A 16861-nucleotide genomic window follows, 5' to 3' on the forward strand; every position below is an offset into this window, starting at 1 on the left:
GTCAGATGGCTTGCACAGAGGTCACACAAACGTGTCGGAGGCTCATCTGGGATTAGAACGGAAGGGCCTGCGGCCTCTCGGCTGCGTTGCCCGGGCTGTGCGGTGTCAGATAGCATTAGGGTGCACCGTGCCGGCGTGAGGGAGCGTTTGCACTGCCAGCCCAGTGGAGCTGGGCCCCAGCCAGGCGGCGTTCCTGCCTCTTGCGCTGACAGCTGGCGGCGCCCTCCGGCGAGAGAAGAGGCTGGGCTGCTATCAAGCGCAGAGATGTGGGGGGAGGTTCTGGGTCAGGCTGGGGCTCGTCCCGTGTGTGAAAATCCAGCGCCATCCTGGCACGGCTCAGCTCTCTGATGGCTCGTCAGCGGCTCCGGAGCTGCTCTGCGAGGCAGCCGGGGTGGGGCTGGCAATCTTCTCCTCCCAGCCCCTCAGCAGATTTGCTAGCCCCGCCAGCGATATCCGGAGGGGAAGGAACCGTTGCGTCCCCCCAGCCGCTGCCAGCCTCCGATTAGACTCCCAGCACGCGCCTCTTGTCCTGTCCTTGTCAGAGGAATTAGCTGTGGTTCTGAACAGGAAACCTCCGGTCCGGCTCACTCAAGTTACAGCTCCAGGCCTGCGTGATTATAGAGGGCCTGAGCCGGCGAGGTGCTGAGCGCTGCCTGGGGTGCTGAGGGCAGCGGCGTCTCTTCCAGGACTGTGAAATCCAGGCTAGGCTGTAGGGAGCCCCTGTGTGGTGAGAGCAGGCGGTGCGGCCTTGGGAGGGAGGGGGCGTGAAATTCAGCCTGCCCCGGGCTAGGCCCCACTGCTGCCCCACTGAAACCAATAAATGACACCTAGGCCATGCCAGGCCCCTCAGCACAAGGGGGGATATTTCACCCTCTTGGGAGATAATGAGCCAAGGAGATGTATCTGGCCCTGCTTCAGTCATTAGCCTCTGCAAACAGCCCCCCACCCCCTGTTGTGTTCATTACAGCCCTGCCCTGTCTCTCTACCCCACTGAGTGCGTGCCCCATTGAAGTCTAAAGGTCTAAAGCCCGCGGGGCGGGCCCGGTGTCAACCACCCTCGGGTCCTGTCCCCACGGCAGTGCCGTGGTGCTGATGATGCTTTCATCGTCCCTGATCGTCACAGTGCTGTTCTCTTTCTCTCCCCTCTCTTTGCCGCTTCGCAGAGACAGATGACTCGTCTGTCTTCGTGGTGGGCACCGTGCTGTACCGGAACCTGGGGAGCATCCTCTCGCTCCAGAGGTAAGGATAGAGCAATCGTAAACCCTTCCCTTTCCAGAGCCCCTGGTCACTCAGACGGCCCCAAACCCAGCTCCTCAACTGGAAATTGAAGGGGCCATGCAGGACTGGAGAAGCCAGGGGAGCTATTTGCGTAAGAGGAAGAGAATTTGGTTCTGCGGGGATAACGTTTGGGCCTCTGATAACTGGTGTCGTACACGGAGATAGCTCAGTCCAAGCTCATGCTTCAGGGCATAAGCTAATCACTTTCAGGGAGGTCAGGAAGATATTTTCCTTTTCTGCGCAGCAGTGCACACCACGTGGCCAGCAACACCAGGGGAGGGTTTTCCCTTCTGCTCTTTGAAGCACTAGGTGGTGATTACTCCCGCAGCTGCATGCTCCTACAAAGAGGCAGGCAAGAACCTTGCCCTCTCAGCGAACATCCTCTCTGGTGCTGAGCTCATGATGGGGCGCCATATTCCCTGGGATCATGACTCCTTGGGAGTTCTCCGGATGAGAGATGAAATAACCATGGTCCCCCTCCAGAGAGACACCAGGGAGTGGGGACACAGCGCCTACATTGCACAGACCCTGTTCCTGGGACCAATGCTGGGCATCACGCAGCATCCACCAGAGGGGGAAAGAGCCGGCAAAGGAACCTCTCTGCCCACACATCAAATGAGGGGAGAAGGGCACATTTATCAAATCCTTGCCTGGCTGCCCCAACTCAGTTGCACAACAGGACAGCTGCGGGGGAGGCCAAAGAGTTAATAGTTCCCTCTATCCCTGGCACTCTCCCCTTTTCCTCCCCACAAGGAGAGGCTGAATGGCCCCTCCCTCTGCCTCCTTAGATCTCAGAGGGAGATAAGGGCACTCAGCCCTGGGCAGGATCAGGGCCTCTGAGACTGCCTCCTCCTCCCGGTGGCGGACTTTTGCCCCTCTGGGCTGTGAGCCATTCCGGCTTGCCGTGTCTCTGACAGATCTGGGGCTGCGTGCTCGGGAGAGGAGCTGCCTGCCACACGGGGCCATTCGCGAGCGGCACGGCTCGAGCCGAGCTCAGGGAGCCGAGCGGAGTGGCACGGTTGGCTGCACACGTCTGCAGCGTTCCAGGCCTCTGCGAAGCGCCTCAGGGCTCTGTAGCTTTTGTGCTCAGCAGTGCCTTTTCTTTTCCTCTCTCTCTTTTTTCTTTTCTGAGGCTGGTACTGAGGCAGTAAATTAAGCATCCTAAGGCACCTTCTAAATCTGTTCTGGACTGATTAGCGTGAGCCCATTTACCATAAACGCCAGGACATCTCTCCTCGCTGATAATCATTTAAATACCTACAGATTTAGCTCTGGCAGTGGCGAGAGGCTAGGCGAGAGCCCGGAGAAGAATTAGTGAGCACAGGGACTGTACTCTGTAATATCTTCCATTACAGCGCTGGGAATGGGATTGGAAGGGCAATAAACATCATACATGCAAATGATCCAAAGGTGTTTCGGCTTTCTCTGGCTGAGTGGTGAATAAGCTTTGCTAACCAGCTTCAGCAGGACTCTCTGCCACTGCCTTCTCCCCTGGGTGCTGATTTACGACATTGCTTAATTAAGGAGAGTTTCCTATAAACAATGCACAGCCTGGGATCTCCTGTGGCTATATGGAAGAGATGCTCAATTAGAAGAACTGTCCATCATTCCTCTGTCCAACAGGAATGTTGCAAGGAGATGGGAGTAGCCTCAATAATGTACCAAGCTGTGAAATACAGTACTGTGGCATAACTGTCTTCCTGACTGCAAATGGTGATCAATCCATTTCCTGGAAGAAGGAGGAATAAGGATCAGCTTTTGTGTTCTGTCATGCTGGTTTAAATCCAGAGTAACTGATCTGGAGGATGGATTGCACCCTCAGCAAGTTTGCAGATGACACTAAGCTGGGGGGAGTAGTAGATACCCTAGAGAGCAGGGATAGGATACAGAGTGACCTAGACAAATTAGAGGATTGGGCCAAAAGAAATCTGATGAGGTTCAACAAGGACAAGTGCAGAGTCCTGCACTTAGGATGGAAGAATCCCATGCACAGCTACAGACTGGGGACCGACGAGCTGGGCAGCAGTTCTGCAGAAAAGGACCTGGGGGTTACAGTGGACAAGAAGCTGGATATGAGTCAAGAGTGTGCCCTGGTTGCCAAGAAGGCTAACGGCATATTGGGCTGCATTAGAAGGAGCATTGCCAACAGATCGCGGGAAGTGATTATTCCCCTCTATTCGGCATTGGTGAGGCCACATCTGGAGTATTGTGTCCAGTTTTGAGCCCCCTACCACAGAAAGGATGTGGACAAATTTGAGACAGTCCAGTGGGGGGCAACTAAAATGATTAGGGGTCTGGAACACACGACTTAAGAGGAGAGGCTGAGGAAACTAGGCTTGTTTAGTCTGAAGAAGAGAAAAGTGAGGGGAGATTTCATATCAGCCCTTAACTACCTGAAAGGGGGTTCCAGGAAGGACGGAACGAGGCTGCTTTCAGTGGTAACAGATGGCAGAATTAGGAGCAGTGGTGTCAAGTTGCAGTGGGGGAGGTCTAGGTTGGATATTAGGAAAAACTTTGTCACTCGGAGGGCGGTGAAGCACTGGAATGGGTTACATAGGGAGGTGGTGGAATCTCCATCCTTAAGGGTTTTTAAGACCTGGCTTGACAAAGCCCTGGCTGAGATGATCTATTTGGGGGTGGTCCTGCTTTGAGCAGGGGGTTGGACTAGATGTCCTTCTGAGGTCCCTTCCAACCCTCATCTTCTATGATTCTAACTCCGTTTAAACAAAAGGAGTTACTACAGATTTACCCTAGTAAATAACAGCTACTTGTTTTATTCATGTAAGTTTCTCCTCTCTTTGGAGGTGCTTTGGTTATTTCCTGCAGCAGTGAGTTCCACGGGTTAATCACACATCACATTAGAAAGAAAATAAATTCTTACCCATTTTAAATTTTTTCTTCGATCCCACAGTTCTTGGATACCTGTGGCCTGAGAGCTGGGCTTTATAGGCGATCCACCCTGGGAGATGAGTGGAACTCCCAATGGAGATACTTGGTATCAAAGCCACAGTCTGGAGTTGAACGGGGTGGCAGGACACATGGAGTCAAAGGACTAAAAGTCTGACACCTGTCACTCCAGAGCAGAAGCTAGCTTTCCCAAAGTTATTGGGTAAAAAGAAAATAAAACCCTGATGAAAAGCAAATGATTTCAGACATGCCTGGGCTAAGTGAGAATCAGACTGGGGAGGGAGTGTGTCATACTGGTCAGTGTAGTGGTGACTGGCAATGTCCTGGGTTCTATTCCCAGCTCTGCAACCATGGGCAAGTCTCTTTGGCCAGTGTTTTCCAACGTGGCCCTGTGAAGGTAAGTGCCTATGTATTCACACAAGTACTGCAGCTCTCGGCTAGTAGACGGGGACCACGATTCACCGCTGAGTTCACGCGCCCAACTTGGGGGGAACCTTAAGGAGCCTGATTTTCAGAGAGCGCTGAGCACCCATCCTCTGCCAGTCAGGTCTCTTTATGGTGTCTCCAGCTGGGCACCCCAGATCACTAGCCGCACGTGGAAATCGCAGCCTAGCCACCTGACATTAGGCACCCAAGTCTGAAAGTTTTGGCCTCTGACTTCCCATCTGGTCCAATAAAAGGTAGTCCCTAACCACGCCCCCCGGTCTCTCTAATTTTCCATCCGTCATCTGAGGACGGCAATGTACACACCCGTTACCCAGGGGTGTGGTGAGGTTAACAGATTCAGCGAAGTGCTTTGAGATCCGGGGAGGACTGGTGCTACCGAAGGGCAAAGTACCAGGGGAAGTGCTAATGCAGCCAGCAGAGTCAGCGCCAGGGAGTTGGCTGGGTAGAGGGTCCCATGTTAGCCCTTCATGCTACAGGTCCAGTGGTCTGTGGAACACGGCTCTCATTCCAGAGGGAACCCGGTGCAGCTGGCCGCGGCGTCAGGACAGCAGTGGGGTGGGCTCTGTCAGCAGGAGGCGCTGACAACACACGGAATGGATCAATTCCATTGTAGTAGCTGGCCTTATACCAGTTAGCCCAGTGGGACTCTCTCTGTGTAAGCATCTCCGTCCTCTTTAAAGTGCTGGTTTCCTTCTCTCCCCAGGAATGCCACGGTGCTGAACTCCAGAGTCATCTCCGTGACTGTGAAGCCGTCTCCCCGCGCTCTGCTCACGCCCCTGGAAATTGAGTTCTCCCACCTGTATAATGTAAGTCTAACGCCCTCGGCGTCAGTAGATACGCTCTTGGTTTGTGTGGCGACGATCCGGTGATGCTGAGCAGGTCTCTCTGGGGGGGATAGGCTGGGAATGTCACGGCCAGGCCCTTTCCCGTGCTTGCGGTTCATAGGACTGGCACAATGAAATCGGGTTGGCATGGGCATCCTACTGTCACTGTGTCCCCAATAATCCTCCATGGGAACTTGAGCTGCACACTCAGACTTGCTACAGGGAGCCCACTTTTCTAACCCAGAAGGCAGGCGCTGTCACAGCTAGCTGGGAGCAGGACTGGGGAGACACAGGGCCTTGTCCCAGGATCTGACTCTGATTCACTGTGGGACATGGCAAGTCAGAACATCTTTGGGCCTCAGTTTCCCTCTTTGTAAGATAAGGGTAATGATACTGACCGTCTCAAGGCAGAGGCGTTATTCCTGAATGTGTGCAAAGCACTTTGCTGGAGAAGTGCAGATTGCTGCTGTCACTGGCACTTTAAAAGCACGTCTGTTGCCAGATCAGGATGTCTGAGTCAGTCCTTGGACGCACAGGAAGGGTATTTACGTGTCTGAGAGCCAATCTGGGTCTCCCAGTCTGGATGTCCTCGTACAGCCCCCCCCTTGGGACTCCTGCATTCCTCACGTCTTTGCTCCCCGCTTGCTCAGCGCTGGCCAAGTTCAGCCCCCGTTGCAGTCAATGGGTGAATCTCCCGCTGGCTGCGGCGAGCGTCGAGGCCATGTGGCATCTCCTCGGAGGTCCTCTCCCGGGATCAAGGCACACAGCAGCCATCTGGCCCTGCCTCCGTTGCACCCAGCGGCCAAGCTCCCGCTGCCGTCAGGACGGAGCTGAGTGAGAACAGGCAGCCCTGCAGCTCCAACGAAGGAGTGTCCGACGGGGGTCTGGGTGGGGGAACAGAAGGGGAGGATCTATCCAAGAAGCCGATCTCCCTGCTCATGGCTCTGATTTCTGTTAGAGCGGTCACAGGGCAGTGGCACAGCCCACTTCTCCCCTGGCCCTGCAGCCACAGTGGAAGGTGGCCACGCAGAGGGCACAGGTTTGTGATGGCATGTTTGAAATGCTGTGCCCATGTCGATTCCAGAGATGCCCTGGTGCCAGCACAGCACTGAACGGCTTTGCTTTCCCTGCCTCCCCACCCACCCTCTTTCTTCTTGCTCTCCTGCCAGGGAACCACCAACCAGACCTGCATCCTGTGGGACGAAGCCGATGTGTAAGTCCAGCTGGTTTTGATTTGCTCTCCTCGCCCCTGGAGAACGTTAGCTTGGGGACTGGGCAGGGCGTGTCTGTTTTGGGAGGCGGGCGGCTGATGAGGTATCACTGTCTCAGGCCCCTCACTCTGACCCTCCATCTCTTTCCTGCGTCTGTCTTTGTCTCTCAGTTTCCCTGGCAAAGGAAAGCGTGAACTTTCTCCTGCCTGCCTCGGCGATTTCCAGTCGCATCCTTGCCCTGGGTTCCTAATAAGGACCTGCCACTAGGCTGTTGCCTTCTCCGTCAGAAACCCCCTTGTGATAAGCCATATATTTGAAGGCCGTAGATCACATGCTTTCAGAGTGTGACCCACGTTCTGCCCCACAGATGCAGCTGCTCCATAGAGCTGCGTCTGTCACCACGGTGAAGCAGTCAGGCAATGAGGATAATAGCTTCCAGCTACGAGGGAGGAGGTTGCATTCTCCATGGGAGCGTTGGGTACTGGTTTTCCAAAAGTGGCCTCGGCTTTTTGGTGCCTCTATTTTTGGGGTGCCAGGGTGCACCTGCGGCTGTCATTGAACTCAGCCAGAGTTGTAGGTGCTCAGCACCATCTGAAAGTCATCGCAGGTTGGGCACCAGGAAAGTAGGAGTCCAGAATTAGGGGCCACTTCTGAAAATAAGGCTCCAGGTCTAGAAGTAGGCAGTGTATTGGCCTGGTCTGATAGGGCGATTGCTATGAGGAACCAGGTTGTCTGTAACCCTGTCTGGGTCTCGTCTCCTGATGCATTTGTGATCAGCTGAATGAAAACCTGATAGTTGCCACTAGTGGAATCAGGACTGAAAGTTTGGGAGAGGCGGTGTCAGGCAGAGCTTCTTTATCAGAAGAAGTAGCCGGCAGTGTGAAAAAATTCTTTGATTATGAATGATCCCAGAAAGGAACAGCAGCATCTCACTTACTGGTTCTTGCCACTTCTCTGGTTAATTTTTGCATTTCAGTTCGGGGGCCAGTCGGTTTCATTTTCTGTTTATAGTCAGTTTTACTCCTGGGGTTCTCATGCAGTTGGCACAAAGCTTTATGTATTTATTATTACTTATTATTATTATCTTGGAAAACAATTCCGATCTCCCCCGTTATGCTCCGTTAAGTCACTTAGGCATGTTTGCAGCCAACTGATATGCTTTTGGTTGGACAATGATTAGCACAAATGAATAGACAGGCTAAACCCGATGCGCCCAGGGATGGTGAATGTTGCGAAAACACCCCCGTGTAGCTCAGGGCAACACAGAGATGCACGGATAACACTGAAAGTTGCTCAAATACACGAAGATAGCCACTTGGGATTCTGGCAGCCGGGGTCTGCCACGTGGGTACCATGCCACCACCACGATGTGGTCATGGGTCTGTGTATAGGTGCATCTCGGTGCTTGCTCAGGTGTGATTGTATCCCAGCGTCAGGGTCTGTCCCTAGCTGTGATGTCCCAGGAAGAGCTCCGGAAAGGATCTGTACGTCAGAGGCACAGCTCCTCCCGGCTCACATCTTGCTGTGAAGTGGGATAAGGTTACTTCCCCCCTGTTCGCTTCTGCCCCTCTTCACATGGCCAGCAAGTAGGGATGGGGTGGAGTCAGCGCCCCTCCCTCCCTCCATCCCCTCGGCCCCTCTCCCCCCACTTGCTTGCAGAGTGGGAATCGTACCCTGAGCGCTGGGGCTGCTCTCCACACAAGGCCTGAGCTGAGATCGAGGCAGGCTGAGCACCAAGGAGGCTAGTTCTCCTTCAGCGTTCTGCTCAGCGGAGCAAGACACGGGCACAGCGTAGCCCGGATGTGATGAGCCGGGAGGGCCGCTGTGGCATCACAATTGAACACGCGCCTGGCGGGTTAACAACACAACCTGCCGGCATGGCAGAGCGAGACGCCTCAATGGCCACATGCCGCTGAACCTGGGAAGGGCTGCACCAGGGCAGGTATCGTGTTAGTTTTGTTACTGAGCTGGAGGCTCATGTGGATCAGAACGGGAAAGAGCAGGGGCTGTGCTAGAAACGGGAACTGGAAGCGGTGGAGACGGAGAGGAAGCTGAAGGCAGCCAAGACAGGGGGCAGCGTTGAAGTGGTATACTTCTCGCAGACAGCCTGTGGAGCTCTGACTCCTGGTCCATCCAGGTGCTTCGGATGATTGCCCCCAAGGTGATCAGACCAGAACAGCTCGTTCCACTGACTATCATTTCTCTCGTCAGCGAATATGCTAATAGCGTTTTCACACTTCGATCCTCAATGATCCTCCAAACCAGAGGACACGCCATTAGCTCACAGCTAAGCAGGCGCCCGCTAGGTGCCAAAGTGGCGGGTCTGTTCTCAGGGCTATATTCCAGCACCAGAGGCAGATTTGTTGCCATTCTGCTGAAGATAGTTTCTAAGGCTCTGGCGTGTGTTTGTGTGTTTTCATCCAACAGCAGTTTAAATCCACACTGGTTAAAAGCTCCAAGATGACTACAGCGGAGGAAATTCCAGAGTTAGATTTGCTTATGTACACGCTGGCAAAAGGAGCTGGGAAGCTCTTTGCATAACATTTTCAGGATGGTTTGCTGCCACTGATGATGCCTGGGAAAGTTTCTGCAGCAGGAGTGTTCTCCAAGTAACCCAGGTCCTCTTGAGGTCTGAACCTTCACCCCAAACTTTAGCTGAACCCCTGAACTTCAGAGGGTTTGCGTAGCTGCTTCTGACCATGGTGTTCTGCTGGGAGCAAGGACTCCTGGGTTGTCCGCCTGGATCTGCTAATGAGTACAATAGCTGTGTGACCTCAGGCTAACACTTCCAAAGTTAGGTGCCTTTTCACATTAGAGGCAGCGTGTGCTGGGACTCGGATAATGTGGCAGCACCAAAAGGGTTAACTAATCTACTGTGCAGTCTAGTGCTTTAATTGTGTTTTTTGATCAAGCCTGAGAATTGTCTAAAAGGAAAAAGAAAACCCCCATAGCAGCAGGTGCTGGAATTCACTCTGCTGCAGCCACAGCCGCTGGTGGTTTTCTGTGCATGGACGGCAGCCGCTGTGGGCACCACAGACTGAAAGAAGCACCCCGTGTGACTGCTTCTCTTACAGGCAATGGGGAATTGAGTGTTGACGGGTGGCCAGGAGTCTGAGTTGGGGTAGGAGCATATTTTGGATAAGATTGTTGCTTCCAGCGTGGTAGAGTCGTGATGCGTCGGTGTGAGCACAGGACTCCGAGCCAGGACAGCCAGAATTCGAACCCTGCCTCTCCAGTTCTCGCTGTAGCCTGGGACAGCTCCCTGCATCTCTTTCCCTCCCTCTCTGTAACACAGGAGTAATGGTACTGGCCAGTTTCATCAGGGTGCTGCGCAAGCTTGAAAGTGTAAGTGTGGTCTTGTGATAAATGCACAGGCCTGACCATTAGGATACTTGGGGTCAATTCCCAGCTCTGCCAGACACACCTTTTGTGACCTTGGACCAGTCATTTAATTGTTCTGTGCCTCAGTTTCCCATCTATGCAATGGGGATAATACTGCCCCTTCCTTTCTCTCACCCTTTGTCTGTGTTGTCCCCTTTGTTGGGACTGTCTCTTAGCATATGTCCTAAAGTTAAAGTCCAGATGGGACCACCAGATCATCCAGTCCGATCTTCTCTACGTCACAAGCCACCAACAGCGCCTGCACACTAAACCCAACGACCAAAATTAGACCCAAGCAGCACAGCCCACAGGAGACTAGACTATTACATGCCGCCGGCAGAGAACCGGAGGGACTGAGACACACCGGTGCCTGTGGCCCCCGCAATGGCAGGGCAATGATTAAGCAAGCTATACACAGATAATCCTGGCAAGTGACCCACACACTGCTGGGGGAAGGTGAAAACCACCCAAGGTCTCCGCCAGTCTGACCCCAGGGAAAAGTCATTCCTGACCCCACGTATGGAGATCGGTGCAGCATCTGGCACCATGGGGCCCAGTTCTCAGTTGAGGCCTCTAGGTACTACTGGAAGTGTGACCCACACCGCCTCTTTTCTTGTGTAAATTCCTTTTTGGTGCTCACGACCAGTGTGCGAGGTGGTCTCCCGGGTACTGTACTGGCTGGGTGACTGGGCTCGACAGACTTCTTCAGCTGCCTCCTTCTCTTCCTCCTCTCTGACGTCTTTGATCAGCTGGGTGTAACTTGGAGGACTCTCTTGTCTCTCTGTTAGCCGAAGCTTGATACAGATCAACTCATAATATAAAGTCCTTCTGGAACTTCGGGCCAGCTCGGCATGGTCCATTCACACAGGAACTGCTTCTCTCTTCACCACAGTTCTCTGTAGCGGCTTCTCTAACCCCTGTAAATAGGCAGAGACCTTCTCACTTCTCTGCTGGCCACCCTGGAACTTAAAATAGCGGCGCTCGGCTCTCCAGGGTGTGATTGAGGTCCACCAGGCAGTCACTAGTGCTAACCCCAGGATTATGGATTTTCAGAGTACCGACAACATCAATAGCTGGGCCACTGGGACTCTTTACTCTAGATGCTTTCACTTTTCTGCATCGGGTACCTGCCGCTCCTGCAGCATTTCAGTGGCGTTGTCTAATCAGGAGTCAAACTCCTCTCCCCCAGGTATCGGGCCCACAGAAAATGCCCTTCCCTTCTGATAGGGGGTTGACCCAGGCTGGGCTGCATAGCATTTTCCAAGGCTTGCTCCAGAGCCTTGCCCAATGCGTCAAGATTGGGGCTGCCGGATTAGAATCCAACAAACCCTGCGTGTCAGCTACCGTCTCTCCCTCTGTGGTGAGGAAACTGGACAATGTCTTCCCCAAAGTTTATCCTATGAATCCGGAGGCTGTGGGGGCTGGCTCCCAAAGACTCCCAGCTTTCACTCACCATCTTCCACTTTTATGTCACTTGGAACGTGCAAGGGTTTCTCTGCGGCGGGCAGCTCACCTAGTGCTGCATGCCACCATCCTGTATCCTAAACATAAACCCGGGCACCTTGCACCTCCGAAGATATCCTAGGGTTCTGTATAGTGGATGTTGATTGACCCCTCGTGTGCCTCTGATATCCCTGTTATTAAAGGAGATTTCTTGGGGCCTGTACTCATCCCTTTATGCCAATACTCTAGCAGGCATACATGGGAAAACTTTATTAGGGGACAAGTAAACCCAGCAACAATATGCCAACAATGTATCTATATGAACCATAAGTAAAACCTCCACCCACCCACACGGTGCCTTTGGGGATATTCAGTGAACTTGGTTCCCCACCCACCCAGTGTGAACTTCCAATAGACAAACGTCTCTTTAACACATCACTTCCCCACCCACAATTGGGTGTCAGTGGGTCGCCTAGTCCCAGAATCCAGGACTTTACTGCCTTCTCGGCAGCATCAGCCAAGAGCATCCTTCCTGCTGCTTCTTGTCATCAGTCGGCTTCTGCCCAAGCTGTTTGCAAAGCATTCAGCAGCGATAGAGCCATGGCGTGCAAGAGACGCTCTTTTCACAAGCCACCAGCCCGCTGCCTCTCAATGCCTGTACTCAGGCCCACTGCCCAACCGATTCTCGGTTCACGTGCAGGTCTGGTGACTCCCAGGGCGTCACGTGGAGAAATTCTGGGTAGAAAAGGAATACAGGAGAGCGCTCTCTCTCTAGCTTGTCTTTCCCCTCTTCGCCAGTAGCTGGTGGCAGAGAGCTCTTTCCCCTCTGGCGCCACCCTCCGCCATTTCCCCTTTCCGCCATCAGATGGCAGTATCGAGCCCTTACGCACTGGTGCTTTTGGCCACAGCTCTTGACATAAGCAGTATCAGTGGTTCCCAGCCTGCCTAAGGATCCAGGTGGAGCAGACGGGGCTACAAGACTGGTGCAGGCTCCTGGCTGCAGCCAAGGGGATGGGAGATCAGCGCTCCCCTCCCCCTGGCTGTAGCAGGGAGCACGGCAAAGCGCTCCGCCTGGGTCCCTAGGCGTTGGGGTCCCTGCTGGAGCCAGAGGGAGGTGAGCACTGATCTTCCGTCCCCCTGGCTGCAGAAGGGAGCCGCTGCCCAGGGACCCAGGTGGAGCGCATGGGGCTACAGGACACCTACAGTTTCCCTGCTGCAGCCCGGGGGACGGGAGATCAGCGAGGAGGCAGCCTCCTGCCTGAACTCCCGCCGTCTGGTTGCAGTGCAGCGGAGGGCTGCTGACGGAGACTGATGGCCCTTCAGGATTGCAAAATGATATCTGTGGCCCTCGAGCCGAAAAGGTTGGGAACCACTGAGCAGTATTTTTTTAACTGATCCAATGGACATTATGAAAGGAGGCCTGTGATTGGCTCATGGAGTTTGAGGCTGGGCAGACAGGCAGGGCAGGACTCCTTAGACAAGTTGTTCTGTGACTTCCTTGGACCTGCTGGCCCAAATGCTGCCCTCCCTTTTTCCCTCACTCCCTGTGGGTCTGCACTGGCGTGAAGGGCATCAGTCAGGGCCCACTCCAATGAAGAAGCAGGTGCCTGCGGGAACAGTGCGGCCTCTGAGGAAGGGGGGGGAGAAACACAGCTGTGTTCTCCCCTCCTGGGGGTTCCAGTGGGGGGCTGAAAGCCCATGGAAAACATTGGAAAGAGTGCCCTTGACTTCAATAGACTTTGGGTCAGGTGCTTGATTTGCAAGGAAAGTAAAGGCACAGAGAGACTCCCCGGGAGCAGAAAGGTGTGCTCCTGATACAGGCAAACACTGTGGGCTCATGTCTATTCCTGCCTTCCATGCCCAGAACTCCCATTGACTACAGGGCAATACTGGCATGAGCTGAGCCCCCCGCAACACTAGCCTGGGAACTGCCCATGGGACGGGTTCAAACATTCACTTACCTCTGATCTCCAGCCTGCTTCTGCCTACCCTAGATCATAGACTCATAGCAGATCAGGGTTGGAAGGGACCTCAGGAGATCATCTAGTCCAACCCCCTGCTCAAAGCAGGACCAACCCCAAATAAATCATCTCAGCCAGGACTTTGTCAAGCCACACCTTAAAAACCTCTAAGGATGGAGATTCCATCACCTCCCTAGATAACCCATTCCAGTGCTTCACCACCCTCCTAGTGAAAATGTTTTTCCTAATATCCAACCTAGACCTCCCCCACTGCAACTTGAGACCATTGCTCCTAGTTCTGTCATCTGCCACCACTGAGAACAGCCTAGCTCCATCCTCCCTGGAACCCCCTTTCAGGTAGTTAAAGGCTGCTATCAAATCTCCCCTCATTCTTCTCTTATGCAGACTAAACAAGTCTAGTTCCCTCAGCCTCTCCTCACAAGTCTTGTGCTCCAGCCCCCTAATCATTTTTGTTGCCCTCCGCTGGACTCTCTCCAATTTGTCCACATCCTTTCTGTAGTGGGGGGCCCAAAACTGGACACAATACTCCAGATGTGGCCCCACCAGTGCTGAATAGAGGGGAATAATCACTTCCCTCGATCTGCTGGCAATGCTCCTACTAATGCGGCCCAATATGCTATTAGCCTTCTTGACAACCAGGGCACACTGCTGACTCATATCCAGCTTCTTGTCCACTGTAACCCCCAGGTCCTTTTCTGCAAAACTGCTGCCTAGCCCGTCGGTCCCAGTCTGTAGCTGTGCATGGGATTCTTCTGTCCTAAGATCAGGACTCTGGAATCTGCACTTGTCCTTGTTGAACCTCATCAGATTTCTTTTGGCTCAATCCTCCGAATTGTTTAGGTCACTCTGTATCCTATCCCTGCCCTCCAGCGTATCTACCACTCCTGCCAGCTGGGGATGGGCACATAACAATGCAGAGCGAAACAAAGATAAGGCACGATTGTGAGAGGTGCTGAGCACCCCACCCTCTAGCTGAAATCAGTGGGAGCTGTGGGTGCTCAAAATCTGACCAATAATATAGGAGTAAGGAGAGAGAGATGATAATGAATAGATGTTTGCAGTACTGCTGTATTTAGTGGTGACACTTTGGGTACCTTCCCCAGCGCTGAAGAAGAGCTCTGTGTAGTTTGAAAGCTTGCCTCTTTCACTAGCAGGAGTTGGTCCAATAAAAGATGTTACCTCACCCACCTGGTCTTTCTTTAGATAGATTAGCTGGATGTGTAGATTAGATAAGAGAGTATGTGTAGGTAGGAATAAGTAGCTAGATAGATTGAGGAGTTCTGTGGGGATAGATAGATAGACAGATAGATAGATAGACAGAAACAAACTCCTTCTGACAGGTGAAAGTCTTACATCTTTGCCTAATGTTCAGAGAAATCCAGCTCACTTTAGACTCCTCTTTTTTCCAAGCAAGCCAGCAGTCAGTCCTCTTTCTGATTTCTACCTGCAGACTTGGAGACTGAACAGGTACCGCTGCGAAACAATCTCCACGCTTGAGTCCTTGCCCACGGCAGGAGCCACCTGAGCTTTAAAACACAGCCAAAAACATGCAGTGGCCCTTTACAGGCCACTTAAAATCCATGGGCCATGAAGGGTTGAACCGTAAAATTGCAATTAGAGCAGACAACTGTCATCTGTGCATCTGTGGCGCCGAGATGGAGTTGTTAGGCAGGACACTTTAAATAATATTAACCAAAAAAAAAAATGCAGAGTTTGTTCATTTGCATTTAGATAGATATTTAAGCTTGTATTATTAATAATGGATTTTTGATTTATTAATCCGAGCCCATTCGGGTGGCTTGTCTGCTAGGCCCACTGGTCCCCCCTTTCCTACCTCCCACTGGGGACCCAACCCTTCACTTGAAAGCCTGAGAGGGGAGAAGATCACACACTAATTCTTGTTTTGTTTGGTGCAGCGAGTATGATTAATGAGCTTGGCAACAGCTGGGTAAATTGAAAGCTGAAGTTGCGGAATGATTTGGGCTTTGCTGGCTTCGTTCCAGGGGCATTCATCTGAAGTAATTATTAGCTGCTTAGCAGCACTGTTCAAGTGAAAATCGAGGCAGGTTCTCTCGCTCTCTCTCTCTCGCTTTCCGAGATGGGACACAGGTTGCTGATGGATAGAGTCATCATGAATTCTAGTCATTGTCTTCTGCATTCAGGGAATTTACTTTCCATCTTCCTTGGCTCCTCCTTCACCTCCACAGCTGCAGAACGGCAGCACTTACTGGTGAGAGGAGGAGGAAACCACTGGTGCTTATTTTGCCCTGACCGAAGTATCCATGGGCGGGTGGTGTAGTTTCACAGTTATTGCTGGGGACTGGGCGCCAGGACTCCATGGCTGTCTTGCCGAATGACTCCATGATCCTGGGCAAGTCCCTTAGGGGCATATTCTGCCCTCTTTGTGCTGGTAATCTGACTACTTGAGGAGTAAAGTACTGCTCTGTGTAAGAAAGGGTGGCAGAATGAAGCCCTGACTTTCCTGTGCCTTTGTTTCCCCAGCCAGTGTAACTGTTTTACAGGGGAGATGGCAGACTTAAAAAAAATGTTTCTAAAGTGTTTTGAAGTCCTGAAAGGTAAGGTGCTATTGGAGTGCATGGCTTTAATTCAAGGACACTATAACCTTTCCTTGGGGAAGATCCTCTGTTCCAGTAGTGAAAGGAAAGCCTTTAACCAATATAACTTTTGGAATGCGGATCTTACCTTTTCCAAAGGTATCTCTAGTGGACTAAGCTTAGGCATTTATAGGAACAAGGACAGCCCCGCAGCTAGGCTAGCTAAGATAAAAATGTCAAACCCATATGCTCCAAGTCTTGGGGTCAGGAAGAATTCTGGCCCCATGGTTCAGTATTGTGCAGCTAGGTGTTGTATGCAGCCACCATACAAGATGGACCATTGGTCTGTTCTGGTTCGGAAATGTATATGTTCTGAAATATAGTTCAGGGCTGCTGTTTGGGACCTTGAACACAGGTTCTTTTCAAACAGTAACTTCGCTGAAGTAACTTCGCTGAACCTTTCGGAGGGTTGGTGGGAGAGTTGTGTGGAAGCACAGGACTGGAATAAGAGCGGGTGTTACTAAACAGAATTGAAGTGCCTTGGAAAAAGCTGTGTAGTGCAATAATCAGAGGTAGTGTAGCTCTGGGATCGCATACATTGGTAGAACTGAGTGGAGCCCCAGAACTGCAATGGCAGAGGATGCAGCCGGTCAGGCTTGGGGTGAAGTGGTAGAGGGGAGGCTGGGACTGGTATAGCAGGGGGTGCAGGCCAGTCATGAGAGCCATTGGTAGAGTTCTGCTGGGATCTCAGGAATTAGCACGTGTTTGCAAGACAGCCCCCATGGCGTGTCTTAAACCCATCTTTCCAGGACACACGGTGAAGTCTCCAGAGG

General features: G+C 52.6%; 1 protein-coding gene across 1 annotated transcript in view; it reads left to right on the plus strand.

The window, feature by feature from the left end:
• Positions 1-16861, plus strand: part of ADGRB1 (adhesion G protein-coupled receptor B1) — a 261841-nt gene that overhangs the window by 116119 nt on the left and 128861 nt on the right. Inside the window, exons 14-16 of the mRNA XM_067529975.1 lie at positions 1164-1239; positions 5336-5438; positions 6626-6669. Of these exons, the coding sequence (XP_067386076.1) occupies positions 1164-1239; positions 5336-5438; positions 6626-6669 (223 nt within the window). The remainder of the gene's footprint in view (positions 1-1163; positions 1240-5335; positions 5439-6625; positions 6670-16861) is intronic.

This window comes from Emydura macquarii, unplaced genomic scaffold (genome assembly GCF_026122565.2).
Source record: "Emydura macquarii macquarii isolate MOO-44397 ecotype Brisbane River unplaced genomic scaffold, CSIRO-AGI_Emac_v2 contig_366, whole genome shotgun sequence".
NCBI classification, from domain to species: domain Eukaryota; kingdom Metazoa; phylum Chordata; order Testudines; family Chelidae; genus Emydura; species Emydura macquarii.